Source organism: Centruroides sculpturatus, unplaced genomic scaffold (assembly GCF_000671375.1).
Source record: "Centruroides sculpturatus isolate CEXI.00-Female unplaced genomic scaffold, Cexi_2.0 scaffold901, whole genome shotgun sequence".
NCBI classification, from domain to species: domain Eukaryota; kingdom Metazoa; phylum Arthropoda; class Arachnida; order Scorpiones; family Buthidae; genus Centruroides; species Centruroides sculpturatus.
The window spans coordinates 327,505-351,341 of NW_019385090.1; the positions used below are offsets into that span (position 1 = coordinate 327,505).

The following is a 23,837-nucleotide window of genomic DNA, read 5'->3' on the forward strand; positions in this document are numbered from 1 at the left end:
TCGTTCATTTCTGTTGTCCATTTCATCCGTTGGCGTGGTTTTCCAGCCTTTGTGGTCTGTGGATGCATTGCCACAGAAACACCAAGGCTAGGTTGATTCCTCACATCTGTTGAGGGCCTTGCAGTAGCCATGCTTGGCCCGGTGCTGCTTTCTCCTCTGGTAACCAAGGGAGACTGTGGTTTTTCGAACGCGAACCTTGTTAACCCGGGCGACATTTGAGCTGGTATCATACTTAGAACTGGTTACTACCATTATAAATATCTCCACAGTATGTGGGTGTGATCACTTTTAGCTTCATTTCTCCCCATAGACCTTACTGGCATGGGTGTTCCTACCAGGAGCTTGTGCTCCATCCTGCATTGCTCTATGGTTCAGTAAAATTACTGGGCTCTCCCATCACAACCAGGTGGTGACCATGGGAGAGTTATTATTATTATTATTATTATTAAACAAACACCAACACCTGTGAGCAAATTTATTTTACATATAATTTCTTAGAATACATAAAAATGCGTGACTTGTAATAAAGAATAAACAAACATCATCTTATTTCATCAGTACTGCAGCAGAGAATGAAATACAAGCATAAGAAACACAACAACTGTGATAAAAATATATAAACAAAATTTGAAATTAACAGAATATGTAAAAGTTCATGTCACACCTTTCACTATGTGACAGGCACACTGGTTGTGGAACACTGTTCTAGGCTTACAGGAAGGTGGCACTGAACATCCAACATACACATTTTCGCGTTTAAAATGTTGGCTGCAACCTCTCTAATATTTTGAAAGAGGATGCAAGTTATATGCCAATTTTGAATTTCAAACATAAGTTAAAATAAAAGAACATTAATGGCTTGAACAAATATTAAAATTGATGACTTTTGACAAAATTCTAAAAATAAATGTTAATATATAACAAAATTTTTAAAATATTAAAACAAGCAAAGCTCAATGAAAAAATCATGTTTAAAAGTGTGAGGCCAAAAAAATTAAAAAAGGAAAATGTAAAATTTATTAAGTTAAACTGTCGAGAAAACAAGTTATATAAGTGTTGAGTTGGCGACACCGGACTTTGACACTGTTGCTCATAAAGAATAGAGGAAAAAACAAAATTTTAGAATAAAAGAAAATTAAAAAGAAAAATATTTAAAACGTAAGATGCAATAAGGTAAAATGAAACGAGAATGTAAAAAAATGCACAATTGTCTTAGTTATCAATAAAGCACGATCAGAGTCAAGAGGATAGTGTCAAACCATCCCTGGCAGACCTTTCTTGCAACCTAAACTGGTCTCAATTTTCACCTAGAGACAGGTAAGAGACCAATGAGGAAGCAAGGAAGGAAAAGCCTGACCAAATGGAAATGAATCAATCCTGAAAAACTTATAAAACCTCAGCCGTCAAGGACAGAGGAGAGCTTCCTCTAGAGCAGTGTTTCTCAACCTCTAACGAATCATCGCCCCCTTCAATAAAACCGTTACGCAGTATCACCCCCTTCACTTCAAAATTCCGATGCCCAGGGCCAAGGCTAATGCCAAATTCGTACTGCATCGAATAGACTAGTGACTAATATGATGTTATTTGTTTAATTATTGTACGATATAACGAATAAAATATCTAATTAATCTTAATATAATGTTTTACTATATCGCCCAGAAAATTGTTTTTCGCCCCCCAAAATATAAATTGTTACTAATCGCCCCTCAACATGGAAAAACGCCCACATGGGGGCGATATCGCCCCCGTTGAGAAATACTGCTCTAGAGTATACCCTTTGGGATCATCGCCCTCTTCTCTCCATGCTTCTGCTTGCCGCTATCTTGAGTTTTGTTTCTTTGCCCAACTTTAACTCGCTGCCATCCTGGGGCTCCACCATCGTTGGACGAAAGAAAACATCTGAAGACATCTAATGGACTGGACTGTGATTTTAAGAACCTGATTACAAATTATTGACATCCTGTATCACAAACAAAATATACAAACATGTTGAAGAACACAACATTCTTACAGAACAACAAAAAGGTTGCCGTAGAAATCACAGGGGATGCAAAGAACAGTTACTCATAGATTCAGTCATTCTACGGCAAGCACACAAACAACACAGAAACATACACATGGCATATATAGACTACAGAAAAGCATTCGACAGTGTTCCACACAGTTGGCTGCTACATATTCTACACATGTACAAAATACATCCATCACTCATTGCATTCTTCGAAAACACTATGCAGCACTGGAGAACAACACTACATCTCAGGGTTAGTAACACTTCCATACAAACAAACGAAATATTCATTAGGCGAGGAATTTTTCAAGGAGATTCCTTGAGTCCTCTCTGGTTCTGCCTAGCCCTGAATCCATTATCCAACATGTTAAACAACACGCAATACGGCTACAATATCAGACACGAAAAAACAACACAGTTTACACTCTCACATCTCATGTACATGGACGACATAAAACTTTATGCATCCACACAAAAACAACTTCATCAACTCCTACAAATCACACATTCATACACTAAGGACATACAAATGGAGTTTGGCCTAGACAAATGCAAAAAACTTCACATAGAAAAAGGAATCCTGAAGAAAGAAGATTTTGCACTTGGAAATGGAGACGTTATTGAATCCATGGAAGAGGGCGAGTTCTACAAGTACTTAGGATTCCAACAGGCCAAACTAACAGAACATACACAAATAAAGCAACGATTAATTAAAGAATACCAAAGTAGGTTAAACGCTATACTTAGAACACAGTTAAATGCAAAACACACAGTTAAAGCAATAAACACATATGTCATCCCAGTACTCACATACTCTTTTGGAGTTATACATTGGACTCACACAGATCTCGAGCAACTCCAAAGGAAAACAAGAACAACACTTACTAAGCATAAACAACATCATCCTAAATCCGCCACAGAAAGATTAACCCTTCCACGTAAAGAAGGCGGACGTGGCCTGATTGACATAGTTAACCTTCACTACAAACAAATACAGTCACTGCGAGAGTTTTTCTACAAGAAACAAGAAACATCACAGTTACATAAAGCAGTAACTCTAGCAGACTCAAATAACACACCATTAAACTTACACTCACATCATACAGACATGACACAACACATAAAAAGCATAGACACCATCAAGCAATCGTGGGCTCGAAAGGCACTCCATGGCAGGCATCCTTATGACCTGGCCCAGGATTTTGTTGACAAAACTGCGTCAAACAGCTGGTTAGATCGGGGATGCCTCTTTGGGGAGACGGAAGGATTCATGATTGCCATACAGGATCAGGTCATAAATACTAAAAACTACAGAAAACACATACTCAAAGATACAACACTCACAAATGACACATGCAGAAAATGTCACATCATGCCAGAAACTATACAACACATCACTTCTGGTTGCAAGCTCTTGGCACAGACAGATTACTTACATAGACACAATCAAGTAGCAAATATAATACACCAAGAGCTTGCAAAGAAACACAAATTGGCAGACATCCACGAACCATACTACAAGTATATTCCACAGACAGTATTGGAAAACAACACGCACAAAATGTACTACGACAGAGCCATAATCACAGATAAAACAATTTACCACAACAGACCAGACATCACACTCATTGACAAACACAATAAAATCACATACATTATAGACATAGCCATTCCAAACACTTACAATGTTCAAAACACATGCATTGAAAAAATTAGCAAGTACACAGAACTCGTCCAGAAAATAAGGCATCTGTGGAGGATGGATAGGGTGCTTATTGTACCTGTTGTTCTCTCCTGTACAGGTATTTGATTTTGTCGGGTTGATTCTTATTGAATTTCATTGAATAAATTATTGTTTGATTTTTACTAAATACTGTATATAGTTTATTACTAGAAGTTTAATTAAATATTTGATTTTTGTTATTGACAAACTTTGTCATTATTTAATTCGGTGCACGCTTAAAGTCCAGGCCTGGCACACTAACGCAAATCCGCATAAAGTACCCGTTAGGGAGTGGCTATTTCCGGCACGCAGTAGTGTCGATAATCGTTGGAAAAGTCGGAAAAATAATATAGTACTTTACAGTTGGACTCACACAGATCTTGAGCAACTCCAAAGGAAAACAAGAACAATGCTTATTAAGCATAAACAACATCATCCTAAATCCGCCATAGAAAGATTAACCCTTCCACGTAAAGATGGTGGACATGGTCTGATTGACATAGTTAACCTTCACTACAAATACAGTCACTGTGAGAGTTTTACACAAAAGACTGGGAACATTACAATTGAATAGAAATACATATATCACACTACAGAAGGCCACTCTATTGAATACATGCCACATTGTTAGGAAATTCCTGAATACAGACACTGACACACTTATTTAATTTTTGTTCTTGGTTGCTATGCCTTGACTCTGGTCCAACATAGTACACAGCCACCAATGTGAACAGAGTATAACCCACTAAACCCAACATAATAATAATAATAATAAACTTAATAATAAGCTAATCTAAATTTTCTGGTTACTGTTTTTGTTTTTTACACTTGAATAATATATTTAATGATAATTATGAGAAAAAACTTTAATATATTTACTAATGTATCTTTCATTAATGGATTCTTGTATAATTTATGTTATATTAAAAATTAATTTGTAATGCACCGTTTACGAAAACAAAAAACACGGGATTACACAGTATTAGGGTTCAAGTACCAGGTCTGGACTTTCCAAATAAAAAACAATAATTTCCAAAACCACAGATAAAACTTATATTTATTGTGAATTATTATTATATTGAAAAAAAACAATAATGGGTTAATTGTCCCAACAGTTAGTTGAATAATTGGAAGCAACAACAAAAATCAATAATCCAAAAAATCATACTTATAATACCAATCAAAGAAAACTTATCTCCACCTCAAAAGGATCCTACAGCAAAAAGATACGGGTTCCGCTAATTGAGCACAGACGTCTCTACCACAGTTGTCACCTGAAGCTACCTCTCTCAGCTGTGTTCGATGTGCTGCCTTTTATTCTACGTCTAATGCAGCTCCGCACTGTCTTAATTTACATAAATTGGCATTACAGGATCAGACACTAATTCAAAGCAAACTAAGTTTGTTTTTCATTTCTTTGCCACATGTGCTTAGGAGTTTTTCCTTAACTAAAAAGAACCCCGAAAAGAAAAATAATTAAATAAAAATAACGCCCCAAAACATAAAATAATGATCGAACATTGACTCCTTAACAAATTGTCAAAATTTGACGAGATCATAGTTTTTGCAATTAATAAAAATATCAAACTATATAAAACCACATTATTATTATTACCATATTAGATTGAAATCCCAATTAACCAAGACCTTCTAAGTGAGATTCTACAATTAAATTATCTGAGGTGAATTGTGGAAGATACTTTGTCAATAAAGATAACAGAATAAAGTTCAATACAATTCTTTTTATGAATCTTGACATGTGAAACATAGTACTTTAAAGAAGACTAGGAATTAAAAAAAAAATTTATACTGGTGACTTCTCATAATATAAATTTTAAAAAGGTAAAAATGATTTTAATTGTAATAATAGATCTGGATTCACAAAAGTTTCATTAATATCATCATACATTGTCAATATCATTAAAAATGACAATTTAATGATTTATAACATCATTTACTCAATTCAAATTGGTAATGCCAAACAAATTGCAAAAATAACAAGACTAATTTAATGATTATATTTAAAGCAATTTGGTTACATGTAGACAGTTAGGCTGCCTTCTAATAATAAATTTATTAATTAGAAATAAATTCAATTATTAATTTAAATTTAATTGAATAAGATTGTTCTGGAGTGGAATTTGAGCTTGTATTCCTGCTTACCATGCCAATTATGCAGTCAGCAAGTTTATATTCTGGTAGTTTTTTGACATTACCAATTTAATGATTTGTTGTAAATGCAATTCACAAAAGCCATCTTACAGCATTGTACAAACTAACTACAAAGTAATGGAAAGTAAACAGCCAGTAAGAAATCTTACTCCTGTGGGTTTAGCATTTTTTGAGTGATGTTACTCATGAAAGAAGGGCACTAATCCAGATAATAAAATTAAAATATATGTAATTTTTTAAAAATTGTTTCATAATATGAAGAATCATATATTCTTTAAATGAATGTATTCTGTAATCAATGATAATCAAATATATTTAGGATATTTAATAGTAGGCACATATTAGTTGAAATTAAGAAATTGTAAAAATAAAGTTATGTAGATTGACATTTTAATAAAATATCAGAGTCAAAAATATATAGCCCTAACATTATAATAATATAAAGGAATCATAAAATAACATGCTAAAAAAATTCATAGAAATATGGTTGAATTTATCACTAATATAAGAAGTATTTTTTTTATATATTAATTAAATTAATATTTAGTAGTTCAATTTATTATAGTTATTTTAGTTTATTGTATGTCTGAAATGCAAATCACCCCTGTGATTAATTAATAATTTAATTAAAAAGATAAAAAATATTCTATGATTTTGGTGGAAAAATTTTATTTTTCTAAACGAAGGAAACAGGTAAAAGTCACTTCCTTCAACAGAAGATCAACATCCTTTTGTTTTCCCTTATCTCTTAAAAATCTTAGTCACCCTGGGAATTGTCAACCCCTCTGAAATGCTGATTGGAGAAAATTCGTGAGAAATAGAAAGAATTTTGCATGATTCGAAGAGTACTCCAAAAGATCCAGAAGAGGACAGACATATTCCATATCAACTCCTGAAGCCCAACGCCCATAATCGTATCCAGAAGATTCTACAAAAAAGGAGTTTAAGTCAGTAAATAGGGAAGAAAATATTTAACTATGTGCCATTAAATTACAGAAATAAGAAAGGACAGTCGTATGAATAAAAGTCAAGAAGAAGAGAAAGATATTCCGAGGTAGTATGAGTTATGATAGAAATTGTGAGCTCTCTCTCTCTCTGAAATCGTTTATTCTAAGCTCTCAAAATAGTTTTTATTCTCATATTCTGTGTATGATTTTGTTATTTTATTTCATTAAATATTTGTTTTATTATTGTTAAATGAATGTCTTTTCAATATCTGAATCAAATACATATCATCATCTTCTCCACGGTTCCATATGCGTGTTAATCCGCATACAATAAAATTGATTAACTGGTGTCATTATCCTGACATACGATCGAGACTTTGCAGTCCAGATCTTTCAAACATAATCAGCAGCCCTCCTAGAAAAGTTTAGTGAGCCAATCTTGCGATTATGTGCCCGTAAGCAATATACATAATATACCTACACCCTTGGCTCCTCACATATGTAGCTTATGTTTTAGTTCAATTTTATGTAGAGCATTAGATATTATTCCAGATAGTTTTACTTGATTAATCATCTCCTATAACAGATTGGAAACTGCCACTGCAGAAAAATTTTAAGTTGCATTAAACACAAATATCCATTGGAATAACATGTGCTCTCTTAGTATTTATATACATAATCAGTACCCCTTATTTAAATTAAAATTACATTTTTTGATAGTCCAATAAGTTTAAAATTACAATATCACTGATGGATAGATGGAATAATTAATAGATTTGGCATGAATGTTTGTTCTGGTTAAGATGTTAGCTAAGTTTCCTCTGCCATTTTGAAATGTATTATTATTTATCATAATGACATCTCTGCTATTTTCATGAAATAACACGAATTAATGACATGCCAATTGACAATATATTTTGTGAATACACTTGAATGTTATCATTATCATAATTATTAATAAAATATATAAAATTAATAAAGTTCAATTACTAATTTTATTCATATAAATTAACTATAAACACCTGTCTGAGATCTTCATTAGGAGAATGTAGCTGTGATACTAAAGCTTGCATGAATGGTCGCATTGAACATAATAGTGCTTTATTTGTACCATCTCCAAATGTCAAATTCGTAAGAGCCATTCCAGCATATCTTCTTAACGTCAGACAGAAACTATCACTGGTATTTCCATGAACATCATGATCTACTTTAATTAATTCAGCTATTGCTTGAAGACCACCTGTAAATATATTAAAATATACAAATAAAAATGTTTTAGAACTAGAAGATTGCATTACCCCGTAATCTCTCATGTGTTTACATTTGTGTTCACATTAATAATTTTATTAAATAAAGTTAACTAAAAATAAAAACAGTTCCTAGATATATAAAATAGGTATGCTAGTACCTATTTTAAATTTTATGATATACTATATGTATAAAATGAAAATTGAAAAATATTAAGATATGAATTTTCTTCAAATTTTTCAGCAACATTTTCTGTATGTTTCTTAGTCTAAAATGTCTTCATACATCTCAGATAAACTTAAATACAATATTTACAAATTAAATTATTAATAAAGGATTAATACATGTTTAATCCTTTAAAGGATAAATATTCATACATGTTTCAAATATTCATTTATCCAAAATTATTCATATATTGTTTAAAAAATCACTTAAAATATTCTTTGATACAGCTACTGTGAATGAAGACTACCTGTCACAATTAGGTTAGGTAAGATTTAATTGTAAACAATATGAATCTAATTCACAAGCTCATTAATACAATGTCTGAATTTCATTGTTTATACCAGGAATGTCCAACCCGCAGCCCACAGTCTACTTAATATTTTTATGTGGCCCACTGCACCCTAAATTTTTTAGGTATATTTTCATTTATTTTGGTAAAGTATGTTGTAAAAATTATTCTCGTTTCACTAGATACACTTTGATGTCATAATGACTTAATTGGTATTAGAAAACTGTTTTATCTAGAGAACTGTTATGCATGTGGGGTAGTACATGTTGTGAACAATTCTTTTTGTACATGAAAAACATCAAAACTGCTGAAAGAAATAGGTTGAGTGATTCCCATTTAACTAACATTCTTAGAATTAATAGTAGTACCATAAAAGCAGATATTAACAATGTTGTAAAAGGAAGGCAATGCCAAAAATTGCATTGAATTTATTTTTATTTTGTGAGAGTATAATTTCTTTTTTTACTGTCAATAACAAATACATATAATTACAAAAAATACTGTGTTATTAAAATTTAATATTTACATTTTGAACTTTTTAAAAGTATATATTTATATAAAGTACCTTTCTGGCCCGCTGAATATACCTAAATTTCTAATTTGGCCCATTAGGGAAAAAAATTGGACAATCCTGGTTTATACTATAGTTTATATTTTTACTATATATAGTTAGTTATCTTCCACCATCATATTTTCAATGAACTGTTTTATTAATTTCTAAAGTAAGGACATATAATAATTTCACAAATGGTTTTGTTACTCACCTCTAATTATTAAAATTTTTAATTTTATAAAAAAAAAAGTTTTTCTCTTCCAATTTTGGCATATTTTAATTTCTCAGTTTCAGCTTCCATCTTGACTATAAATTTGTATGAATTATTAAGTAATAAGACCATCAAATACAACAGTTGCCATAGAATATAAAAACTAACTCTTAAATTCACAAAATTAACAAATTTTATTCTTGGATAGTTTACTTTGGACTGTTAACTGTGTTATATTACTATGTTGCAAACTTTATTCTTTAAAACAATTGTAAACAGAAAAAATATATTTATATAAAATTAAAAAACTTAATATCTAAACCTTTACTTAACCTTTAGTAAACCTTTTTCCTGGACCTTCAACCAGTCAGTTCAAGTTTTATTATGAGAACTGACAAATGGGCATTTTGGACTTCTGCTCCAAACATTCAATTGACTGAAAGTCAAGTAAAACTGAAGGGTCTGATGTGAGCTTCTTCATTGGCTTTTGTCCTTAGCTTTTCCATACACATCTTCATCAACAAAAAGGAAAATATTTTAATTTTCATGAAATTTGAGGATTAACATCCTCTCTCTCTCTATCTGTACATGTATAAAAGTATCCAACTGCAAAACCAAAACTATTGTATACAACAAAGAATATGCTCACTTATAGGTAATATAGGTAACTAATATAGGTATCCCTCACTTAACACAGGATTTGATTAACACATGAAATTAATTGCAGCAATCCCTTTATATAAACAGCAGAAGTTTTAATTTGAGGATTAACATCCTCTCTCTCTCTATCCGTACATGTGTAAAAGTATCCAACTGCAAAACCAAAACTATTGTATACAACAAAGAATATGCTCACTCTTAATATAGGTATCCCTCACTTAACACAGGATTTGATTAACACATGAAATTAATTGCAGCAATCCCTTTATATAAACAGCAGAAGTTTTAATTAACCTGGCTTTAATAGTCATTTTTACTTAACATAGATATGTTTTTCTCAGCAAATTTGCTATTTTTGTGCTGAGGTTGATTTCCAATATAGATATATAGTTTAATTACATAATTGAGAAATTTAACACATTAATGCTAATGTGATACAGTGGTACCTCAGGATACGAACGCCCCAGCATACAAAATGAAATTCGAACATATTTTTGCTCCACGATACGAATAAAAACTCACCATACAACATTACATTAGTTCGCAGTGCCATTTTTTATTCACTTCTGTTCATTGGTCTCAGTCCGTGTGTTTGCTTCCTCGTGGAAGAATCTCGCTCGATAAAGGAAATCTTGAGGTATTATCAGAAAGTGACTGATTTTATTGAAAAGAAACATCCCGAAAAGGTTCACACTGGCTGTATTGCTGCTTGGAGTAATGACATTTGCCTAAGTCATTTTAGAATCATTTTAAAAAGTAGGCAAAGCCAAACCTCTTTGGATAGATATTTTACCAAGTGACCTCTATCCAGTGAAAGTGCTGGTGGAAGTGAAGAAAAGAAAGCAAAAAGCAGTGAATAAAAAATTTTAAAAATATATATAAAACAACACTAATTTTTTAAATCTTTTCTAAGTTATTTTTAAGTACATTATGTTATGTAAGTTAAGTTTTAGTATCATTTCCCTTCTCCCTCTCCTCCGCCACCAGTTTACACCTCCACCATCGTCTATCCTCAAAAGTAAAGTGCAAATAAAACTACATTTTTTTTAATCAATTATTATTCTATTATGGTTATTTTATACATTTACAACTACAAAATGCATTTTTCAGTGTTTTCCTTACTATAGTTATTTTTTTTAAAATGTACTACTTAGCTTTAATTTGAGTGTGTTTTTCGTGTTGGAACGAATTACAGTAAAACCTGTCTATGGCAACCATCCACGGTTCCTTCAAAAAGTGGTCTTGTAGACAGGTGGTCCTGTAATAACGTATTTTCGTACGTATTTTGCGCACTTTTTAGCCATTTCTACTAAGCAAAACTTGAGATAAGCAAAAATAAGCGAATTTTTTCAACAATAGGGCTTTATTGGTATTGTATTTTATTCTTATCGGATAACCCGATTTACAGGAGTCATGATATTATAAGACAGATTTAATACCATTATTTTAAAGATTAATACAATAGTCGCATTTTCTCGATTATAATGCACACTTTCTTTTTTCCGACTTAATTAATTTGACTCTGTTGTTTTAGTTCGCTCTTCAGTTACGTGTATTACGCCATCGATATACAAGCACGTCGTATCTCTACATCACTTTGGTTTTGGTATTCGTTAGTTTAATCTTATTTTAACTTTAAAAATACTGTATTTTTTAAATATTTTCTTAAGTACAATAAGAAAAATTATTAATTAATAATAAAACGATTTTATTATTATGTCTCATTATACGACTTCATTACATTCTGCAATTGTCATTGTGGAGTCAAAAAAGAAAGGTTGCCTGTAAAACTGATTTTTGCATTAATGCGTTTATTGCTTTTTGAATATTTTACGTGCGAAAACTAACTTGGATATTATTTTTCTAAAACTATCGTGGAAATATGTAGATTGATAAAGAAACTGTTTATCATACATGTACTGTATATAAGCTTAAAAAAAAAAATAATAAATAAATAAAATAAATTTTATCAAACGATGAGATCAGCCGATTAATTGTATCGTGTACAATATTTTATATCTTTGTTGCTAGACTAATTTATTAACATCTGCACCTAATTTCAAGGGTGGGAGATGTGCCCGGGATGGGTTCGAACGAGAGTTTAGACTAATTCATTATATTAGGAGGGGGAAACGTTGTTGAAATGGGTTCGAACAATAGTTTAGATCAGATACATTCGCGAAAGTGGTCGCTTATTACAGATGTTGTATGTTGTTTCGGACCAAAAATTGATGCCCGCGGTCGCGTTACATGGGTGGTCGTTTAATACAGGTAACTTATACGAAGACTCTATGGATAAACTATTCCGTGCCAGAAATTTTTGCCTGTTTTGACAGGTGCCCTTCGAATGCAGGTGGTCGCCTAAGCAGTTTTCACTGTATTTGATTTTACATATAATCATATGGGGAAAAATGATTCACCTTATGACATTTTCAAGATATGATCTCAGTTTTGGAACGGATTAATTTCATATCCTGAGGTACAACTGTATTTTATTCTTTGTTTAGAAGCTTATTTGGAAAGTTTACTTCACATTTTGTTTGCATAAAATCAAATTGAAATATCTGCAGATAAAATGAATATTGGGCATATTATGTATGCTTTTTAAATTTTGTGAAGGATATAATACTACACAAAGACTAAAAAACACTTAGTATATGGGAAAAATGCTCCTAAACACTGATGTGTTAAATGTAGTTTTGATAGTTTCATTTGGAAAATTTTGAACTAAAGGATACAAAATGTATAGGATGCCCAAAAAATGTTGAGAAATTTTGTGAAAAAATTGTTAAAAATTGATGAATAACTCAAACTTGCAACAAATCTTAATGTACCACCAACATAATTGCATTGCATGCATTACGTGAAAAAACAAACTGGATTGAGTACAATTTTGTCTGATGAAGGTAGGCAGCTCCAAAAATTTCATTTTATTTTTAAATTAGTTATTCATTTTTATCATAGAAACTTTTTCTCACAGATGACAAAATAAAAATAAAAATATTTATTAACCAAAAATTTGTTCTAGCAGGTAGTGATTGTTTAGTCAAGTACCAAGGTACCATTGTATTTGATTAATGTGATTTTGATATATGCAATAGCATCGAAGAAACAATTAATTGCATTAATCAAGGGATATCTGTACATATTAAGAGGATAGAGATAGCAACATTATTTTAAAATATTGTAGAATAATGTTGCTATCTCTAACTTCTTATCTGTGTAAAAAGCTTAAACAAAATGAATTTAGAATATTTGTTTAAGCTGAAAATTTGCTTTAAAATCAGTAAAAATGATTATATCATCTACGCATAGTAAAGTATGAATAAAAACATTAAGAAATAATTACATTCTTGGAATTAGAGAAGAATTGAGTCAAAAATTACTTTTTTATTTTTATTTTTATAAACAGGAAAAATAGTGGTCTAAAGATGTTTTACATGAAGTTGCATTGCCTTTGAAACAATTAGAAATATGGTCAGATATCTTCTAAAATTAAAGCCAGAGTTGAAATATATATTTTATAATGCTAAGAAAATTAATATTAAATTAAATTTAAAAAAAATAAAACATTTAATTTATAACTTTTCAAAACAGACCAAAAGAAAATTCACAAACAAAAGGTACTTTTAAAATCTGTAAGAACTGTAAAGTCTTTGCCTTGTTTGTTCTAAATGTTGTGATCTAGAATTTGTAGGCTTGATCAATTTTATCATTGAAAACAGCATTAAGAAAAATAAACCTGTAATTTTCAGAGATAAAAAAAAAGTAATTTAAAAAAAAAAAAATAGTAATACTTTCAATCCAAATTTCAGGCTTAATGCAGATATAGTATATACTATGAACTATAAGTATGCCATAACATTGGGAAAATCCACAAATCCTGACACCATTATAGTTTAATAGAGAAAAAAATACTGCTATACCTAAAGGTTCAAATGAATTTATTAAAAATTAAAATAATTTTTCACCATCTTCTACATAAAAAAAACTTTAAAAAGCATTGAACAATTTTATAGTTTAAAATTCAGTAAACTTTTTATTCTATTCTGTTTGAACTTGCATTTTGCACTGACAAGGACCAAAAGTCAAAAACATTCCTATTCTTAACTCTAAATAACCTTAAATACAACAGTATTTTTTTCCTGTATACTATAACAATATGAATGAATATTGTTCATCCTTTATAAATGAATTATAAATTACACTATTGTATAAAATAATAGAGAATGAAGTTCATTACAAACCTAATTGGCATATTGCATGTCTGTGTTCTTCATCAAATGAAAGTTTCATTAATGCTGCAATTGATGGTCCTGGATGTTGGTCAACTTTATTAGCTAAAGATTTTTAAAATATATTTTTATTCACTAATTACTAATTTTGAAAATTATTGTAAACAGTTAAAAATTTTCATTGTTTTATAAAATATAACATTTAAATAAGTTTAAATATGTTTCACAGTAAAATATCTGCATAATTAGTCATAATTTTCTAAAAATTTTTTAAACTGATTTAAAAAATAATTTAACAATAAAAATATTTATATAGCAATTTATCAACTATTCAAAACTTTTATTAAAAATAATGAACAGATTTATTGTTTTAAAATATTTGTTTTCATAGTTTGACTCACTACAAATAATTCTTTCATCTACACAAACTTGATAAAGCTTTAAAAAAAAAAAAAAAATGTAAAGCACATACTTTAACCAAATACCAAACTCAGCATTTTTAAACACTTAATGAACCATCAAACACCTTCTATTGCTGAGAAATGTTTATTAAACAAAACACTAAAGTTTTCTGTTATACCTGAAGATGGCCTATTCTATTAGGTTGAAAACATTAGTGTTTTGTTTAATAAATATTTCTCAGCAATAGAAGGTGTTTAATGGTTCATTAATTAACTCACATAGTTTAATTTTTATTTAATTGTACATAACATTAATTACTTGTTCCAAATGTTTTAAAAACTTAGAAGCTATTTGGTTTATTTGAAAAATAAGGAACAAGACATGACACTGAAAAATTCTGAATATAGATTACTATTGATTTGCATTTGCACAACAGATGGAAGAAAAGTAACTGACATTAATAACATCTCGTGCTACGTGTTACAAATGTCAACTTGTAAATAAAATTCTCTGTTCCACAAATGACAGCTTATCATCATACTTTCTGAGTCAAATAAATTAAATTACGAGGGTAGGCTGAAAAGTAATGCACATATGCTTGTAAAGCACGGACAAAATGAATTTCAGAAGCATGCCAGGTAGCATATGGAAGTAACATTTCCCCTCTATGTGCATGCACAGTTTGAGATTGTTGCATTCATTCAGTATATTTTGAGAAGTGAAAATATGGAGGCGTGTTCTAGTGCTATGTCAACGCAAGTTAAACAGTGTGATGTTATCGAATTTTTAACTGCTGAAAAAGTGACTCCTACTAAGATTCATCATCGTTTAAAGGCTGTTTATGATGATGATGCTGTTGATGAAACTGTAAATTGACGGATAATAAAATTTTGTGGTTGCGAGCCTGGAAAAGCCATAATTGTTGATGAAACACGCAGCAGATGTCCAATCACCGCCACAGACAATTACCGTTGACCCTTGTTGCAATGTTTAATTCTTCTCAATACATGCAGACTCTAAAACATCTCTGATGTTGAGTTTGTCATGTTAGAGACAGCCTGGCACCAATAATCTTGCAACATGACAACACTCGTCCACACACCTCACGCGCAACTGGAGATACTTTGCAAAACCTGAAGTTTGAACCAATTCCACATCCTCCTTATTCTCCTGATTTTGCACCTTGTGATTTTTATTTTTCCTCTACTCAAGACAGACCTCAAGGGTGATTATTACACTTCGGACGATGAGGTGAAGGCAGCTGTCAAGTCTTGGATTCGAGAAAAGTAGGAAGAATTTTTCAGTGACAGAATGAAAAAACTTGTTACATGTTGGGAGAAATGTGTTAGCCTTAACGGTAACTATGTTGAAAAATAAATATATGATTTTGAAGCTTAAGAATTGTACTTTAATGTACTTTTTGCCCGATCTTGCTATTTGTTTTTGTTCATGTTCTACAAGCATGTGTGCATTACTTTTCAGCCTACCCATGTATATTTATCACCACATTTATTTTGAATAAATAAAAATGTTTACATTGACAATTAATTTCGTTTTATAAATACTTTCTTAAACGAAGATATATTTATTTTTGTGTAGTAAATAAAAATATATAAATGTTTATTTAAGTTAAGAATATATCTAAGAAATACATTAGCTTTACTATATACAGTAAGACCCTGCTTAACGCGGGGGATGCATTCCTAGATGACAAAGCGCTAAACGAAACAGTATTAAACGGGGTCATTTTAACATAGAGTAAATAGGGAAAGGAGAACACGCAACCAAAAATAAAAAAATTTTACTTTAATTTTAAGTTATTTTTATATTAATTTGCATAATTATATATGTTAAATAACACAAACATGAACTTTACATTTCTGTGTGTATATTTTTTGTGATGAAGGTCCTGGCCTTTCTGAAATTCTTGTTTTTTGCGAAGTTGTGTAGTTTCATTGGTTGCTTTCTTTTTCTTTCCTTAAGCAAATGTCGGTAGCACAAGATTGCATCCAAAACACCTCATTTTGCTTTTGCACTCCTTTCAAAATCTGGCTCATTCACTACAATTGATCAATGATTTTGGTTATTATTACCAAAGTTTTACTAAGGAAATCTGTAGCAAGTTCTTTGGGTTCTTTGTTTTCAGAATCTCTATTTTCCAGTTCTACATGAATTTCTTGTTCTGCCAGTTCTTGAAGGACTTTGTTAGTAAGGCTTTCATCAGAAACCTGCAGTAACCCTTCAATATCCTGCTCGTCTACATCTCCTGTATTGATTAAGTTGACAATTTGGTCAACCTAACAATATAGCGATAGGCTCTTCTCGTTGAGAATTCTTGGATACCTTCAGCCATAACTTCTTTCACACTCTGTTCATGCATTTATCAGTTAATTCTTGCCAAGCAAAGTTGAGATTTCTTACGGCATCCATGATAATATATTTTTTCCAAAATTGCACAAAACAAACATAGATTTAAGGGAAGTACAGTGCTACAATAAATTGCCATCCTTTGCTGATTGGTTCATGTTTGGGAATAATTGTATTATGTACAAATCAATGAAATGCCATGTTAATTTGAATCAGTGTTAATCGAGGCAGCATTAAGTGGGCTCTTACTGTATTTCTTTTAATAATGAAAAATAATTAATGTTTGCTTTAAATAATCTTTCAGTTAACTTAGAGTTTAAATTACAGTATAATAATATTATATATAATAAAAGTTTGCCAATTTGCCATAGATCAAAATGGAATGAATAATACATTGAAAAGCTTTTATATACAAAATTTTAGAAAACAGCCTTTCATCCTACAGAAATTATATGAAATATTGAAAATATATGGGGTATAAATTTCAGGAAAGTCAAACTCACCATTTTCATCATTTTGAATTGGACCACCTAAATCTCTCATTGCATTACAGTATTCTCTTATTTGTTCTAACATTCTTAATACCCTAGCTTCACGACGCCCTCTTTTATCATCAGGGTGAGTATGGACAATATTATGTAAAGCTTGACTTGCATTTCGGCGAGCTTCTCGATCTGCTTCTCTTGAAACATTATCATCATTCTGTGGATTTCCATGAAGAATCTGAATAAGTAATGGCAAACAGCCTAGAATAATAAAATTTAATATTTAAAGCAAATTTCACTTAATAAAACTAAATTTTATTGTGCTTCTCAGAAATTTTTTAAAACTTTTCTAACCCGTCAGCACGCACCTAGTACCGATTAGATACTAATCCATTTTTAATTAGTTGGTGTAAAAATTCCAATTGTTTGAAAAATATGAAAAAAATTACTACCAAACTAATTTTTCTTTAATTTTACAATGCACAATTCACCTTTTGCTTAAAGCATTTCATTATTTTTATGTAATAATTGGTGTCAAATCAGCACTATGGCACACAAGATCTCGAATTTCAGTTTTCAAATTTCCCACCAGTTGCTGTTACAAAATAGCCACAGCTGCAGCACGCACACTTCTTCACTTATAATCACTTATTTTAAAGCAAATAACTTCTAAAAAACTCAAATTTGACCTGGAAATAATTTAATTTTTCCAATTGGTAATTTTTAATCATTGTATGAAGTTTTATGACACCATACCCCTTATAATTTTTGTATTTTTTTAATTTTATGAATATAAAAATGCAAGCAACTGTAATATATAAATTAAAGAATTTTTGTTTATTAACTGCATCTAGATGCATATGTATCCAGCAGATACATAATGGGGTATTTTTATTGAATTTCTTAAAAATAAAACAGTTGAAGTGAGGGCCTTTTAGTATTTCTCAATTGATATGTTCTGAAGTGATTCCCACAGTAGTTTTCAAGTTTATGACCTTTTTTACGAAGACATTTTACGAAAACCAATATCTTTTCACCACCTGCAAAAAATTATCTTGCAGCATGAGAGCATTGTACTCTTGTGATTGTTATGTGTAACAATAATCAACAGGTTGATATTCACGCCAAATACGGTATAGTAGGACAGAGAAATCACTGAGAATAGTGTTATATGTACGTTTTTATCGCAAGTACTTTCGACAAACTTATAGTCATCATCGTCAGGCAAATATGGAAATTTAATAAACATGAACAGAAATAATCCGATGAAGAACAGAATGCATATACAGTAGAGCATCGATTATCCGAATCAATTGGGAACTGGGGTCATTCGGAAGATTGTATTTCGGATAACCAATTATGTACGAAAAAATATATTAATTTATCCCATGCTGAAATTTTTGTCTGTTGTGTGTCACTTTGCATTAAATTTTCGTTGATGTTAAGCCTAATGAAGACTATTGTATCATTAAAAATTATTTTTTTATTTTGTACAAACAAAATAAACATATTGAAACAATAAAAAATTATACTTCAGAAGTTAATTTAGTATCAAAAATGTAAAATATTTGAGTAGCCCAAGACATAGCCAAAGATTGCAGTGCCACAGCACTGGCAAAAATTTAAATTTGCCGACTGGAACTCTTTCGGATAATTGACTTTTGGATAATCGACGCTCTACTGTAATTCAAATTAAAATGTTTGACATCACTGTTAAGAACAAGCTACAAATATTTAAATGTGTTCAAAATTGAACGAGCAGTAAGTTATGTAATATGCAAAGCGGCGCATGCGTGGATCTAGGCCACTTTATAAGTATAATGGAGGATAATGATAGTTGTTTAACCGCTTATACAGCATGACCCATACACTGGACAGGTCGAGGGTAAGAGTGTTGCAAGTATCCAAGGTAGTAGTAAGAAGGGATTCCCATATAAAAATGAGTTTTCGATTTTTGCAGCACTTCAGCATAATTGTTTGGAACCGTAGCAAGTTGTAATCCTGCTCAAGTATCTTTTTTGTAAGTTCTGTAGTGTGTCTTCCCTTCACAACATCCTCTTAGTGTTCTGCAAGGTGGCTAGCAAGAATTCTTGTTGTGGTCCCAATGTACCTTGTGTTTACTCCTGTTGCAAGATTCTCCAGTGGTACAGCATAGACCACAGACTTCTCAAGAGTAGAAAACTTGTCCCAATTATTGCAAATGAGCTTGTGTAGATTTGGAAGTGGGAATAGTGACAGGACAAGGTTGTGCTGCTTAAAAATATGGCAAATGTGTATAGAAAGGGGTCCAAGGTATGGCAACGATGTTTGGACCACAGAAATTTCACTCTTATTGCTTAGCATAGGGCTTGGAAACAGGGATTTTTTTTTACCATATTGAGCACATGGTAAATTTGGCACGCAAAAACCAGCAGTGCATACCACCAAACTAATGTTGTCTAATTCAATATTCTAATTCAGCACTTGCGAAGATGATAGTAAGAAAGCTTTTCTGATGAGGGTGGCAATGGCAGCATTAACGTATCCTGAAGGCTGGAAGGACTCTGCTGGGATAACATGTGGTGCTATTTCAATATTTGTTGCTTCTCTTAACAGTGTTGTCAAAAGTTTTATTAAATTTCTGTATAGTTGTCATTGTCATCAGGCAAATAAGTTTGTAAAAAGTACTTGCGATAAAATTGTACATATTACACCGTTCTCAGTGATTTCTCCATCCTACTATTATAGGCAACAATTGTGATTTAATAAAATAACTATGTAGAATATTTACCAACACATTACCACAATGCTACACATTATATCTTTTTCTCCTAGTTTCAATGACAGGACCAATCCCAATACATTTCAAATAAGTCATTGCAGCTTTTTTTGACAAAGCAATTTTCTCACTTTGGTGTTATGCCATGCTGTCTCACTATCAGTTGAATGATAAGAAATCTAACACTTTCAATTTTGCAACAATTAAAATTTATGTTCATAATGTAGCAATACCATTTAGTAATTGTGACCCAAACATTTATTTGGTAATTTTATAAATATCCTACTTCCTACTTTATATAAGGTATGTATTTGTAAGACACGTGATACAAAATATATACAGTACAGTTTTGTGTTTAATATATTTTTTCATAAACGATCAGTTATCTGTGAAAAACCGTGGGCCAAGGGTTAATCCCTCTTGACCACTTACTCAGCAACAGTCTGCCAGGACCACTCACGTTGTCGTTCCGGATGGCTTTTTATCGAGTGGTGAGGGAGGTGAGAAAGTTGGCAGGTGTCCTTTCAGAGACAGGAGACAGGCTTAACAAAACAAAGCATTTATTATACAGCTAACACTAAAATACAGGAGACTATACCAGGTTAAATGCATATCTCTAGGTTAAATGCAATTAACATAACATAACCAAAATCTACAATTTTGACAACTGGTTGTCTATTCTATGAAGGCTATATCTACTTCCATTACAGGAGAGAGTTCGCAGTCCACTCAAAAATTACCTCTAAAGTTGGAGAAGTTCTACATGCGGCGATGAAAGTTCTTTATGGAAGCGTTGGGCATTGTCAATGTCTTCTACCATTACGGGAGACGAGAAATCACTATGACCAAATATAACTTCCATGTGCAAACTCTCAAGTTTCTGGTGGCTCACACCTTTTATATCATTGTTGTAGGAAATCTAACATGTGATCGACTTTTGTTGACGATGACGGTGCATTCTTGACATCTATGTGTCAACTTTCCCACTGACTTGTTATTACAATTGGTGACCTCTGATCTAATTTCTATCTCTCCGTTTTTTCTAATGAAGATGTTTACAATTATTTGCCTGACAACTAGGTAAAATTTGTGGATTTCACATATCCAAACAATCCCAGTCCTGAATTGTTTTGGATAATCGATGCTCTACTATAATAAAAAAAAAATTAGCAGTTTATTTATTGTACTTTACAGTGGGAAAGCGGCAGAGTCTATTACTTTCACAGGAGAAAATAAACAAAGCTTTACTATCCTGAATTTGAAAAATAATACAATCCTGTGAAATTTATCTTATTGACATCAGATTTGTTAAAGTTGAAATTATTTATAGTGAGTTGATATTTGATATGTATAGTTTTTTGCATTTACAGATCAAACTACAGAAAATATAAATAAAAATCTGTTTTTTAAACCCACAAGTATTTTATACTTTTAGATAGTAGAGAAAATGTAGAAATCAAAAATATAATCATAGTCAAGCATATATATCAGTAAAAATATAAAAATTGCATTAAAATAACTCTCTCTGATGAACATCAAATGAAAAAGTAATTAAATTGAGTCCTGCCGCCATATTGATTAACATAGTAATTAATGCATGGTAATTAATCGATTCTGAGCACGTCACATCAAATAAACTAATTTATAAAAATTAAAATAATAAACATGTATATAAAATAATTGACTATATCTGTTTGCAATAATGTTGTAAAACACACTGCACTTATAGTTTAGCATTTCCGATAATATTTAATTAATTTTTGAATTTTATTATATTTTATATATAAAAATCCAAGAAAAACATATAAAAAATATCTGCAACTTCAGGCATTACAAAAATATCAGAATCCATCAAAAAAACGTTATTTAATAATAATTAAAATCAAGAAAAAAATAAAATTTTCAAGCTAACAAAATTTCTGTTGTAAAAAGTAAGGTATGCAATCACATGATGCCCATCTCCCCATCTTGTATAATCAAAGCAACTGAGGTCGAAATAAGAGCCTCTAAACTCCAGTAGAAGTAAAAACACGCATCGGCAAGTGTCTAGGACAATAAACTTGGACAAGAGTGAAAATGAAACATGACACCTTGTAATTTATGCTAATTACCTTCTAATATTAAAAAATTAAAATCTTCAATAAATTATAACCAAATTAAGGTTTTTTGACTGAATTTGACTAGAAACATATTGAGAAACTGAATTAAAATAAAATTACTGGTTTTTTAATGATAAATTTTCATTAATTAATTTTTTAAATTGGTGTTGGATTGACTGTGGGTGTGCAATTTATATTTGATGGTGCAGGCACATGATGACGGGTTAAATAATAAATACAAGAATGTTTAATATTCTAAAATTTTATTTCAAAATTCTATGTGAAAAGTTTTATTAAAACTTTTTATGTAAAAACGTTCTTTAACAGATTCTAGAAGGTAAAATTTTAAACACTATGAAATAACAATGACTATCTCAAATATAGACTTTGGAAATATTAAGATTAATTATCTATATAAGCAAATAATATTTTCCTTAATTGCTACATAAAAAATTTTTATTCAATAATGAATAATTTTTATATAAACAACTTTTTGTATTTCATTTTATTTCAAATATGCAGCAATATATGCATAATATGTTGCTGTATATATACAAAACCACTTGAATTTGCAGAAAGTTCTGATACAGGCAATGAAGGTGACACATTGTTAGGGATATTATAAAATATTTCAAATATCTCTACGTATCTTTATTAACAAAAATAAACATTAATAAACTTTCAAATTCACATCATTTATATTTTATATCTTTTTAATTTTAATTTTTCATATTAATTAATAACAGTTTCCTTTGAATAATTTCTGTTATCTAGATGAACTTTTGTTTTAATAGTTATACTACAATGCATTATTATGATAAAATATAGATAATTGAATAAAATAGCAAAAATAAATAAACCTAATGTTGCAAGTTATGGAATAAATGTGAATTCAAAGTAATAAAAATACATTAAATTCAAAATAACAAAAATATAGTAAAATTAATTTAAAAATCAATAATAATAAAATAAGCTTAATAAAATAAAAATTTAGCAATCACTCAATAAACATAACAGGTATAAAGATGAATGATGACCACATATCATTCATATGTATGTAATTTGTAATTAAGTGTATAAATATACAGGTATACCTCGCCTTACGTCGGTAATTGGTTCCAGGAAAACGACGTAAGTCGAAAAACGACGTAAGTCGAATTTACCTGTCTCCGAATCTACTTATCACTAGGAAAGCATTTTAAATAATATATGGTTAATAAAAATCTATTTTAAGCTTACAAACAAATAAATTTTAGTTTTTAATATAGTACAAAAAAAATAATCTAAATTTACGAATGCGTGTACTGTAAATACAGTACATACTTGTATATATTTTAATATGATTTTATGTGCTTTAAACGTTTATCTAGTGATATTACGACTTCAATATTTGTGGCGGACAGACGTAAAGTCGAATAAAATGACTTAAACTTGATTTTTATTTTTCCATAT

General features: G+C 30.5%; 1 protein-coding gene across 1 annotated transcript in view; it reads right to left on the bottom strand.

Moving 5' to 3' along the window:
• The window catches only part of LOC111634530 (adenomatous polyposis coli protein-like), a 93,722-nt gene that overhangs the window by 64,894 nt on the left and 4,991 nt on the right, over positions 1-23,837 (bottom strand). Inside the window, exons 3-5 of the mRNA XM_023379326.1 lie at positions 17,547-17,789; positions 14,287-14,379; positions 7,876-8,093 (exon numbers count right to left, since the gene is read on the bottom strand). Coding sequence (XP_023235094.1) covers positions 7,876-8,093; positions 14,287-14,379; positions 17,547-17,789 — 554 coding nt within the window. The remainder of the gene's footprint in view (positions 1-7,875; positions 8,094-14,286; positions 14,380-17,546; positions 17,790-23,837) is intronic.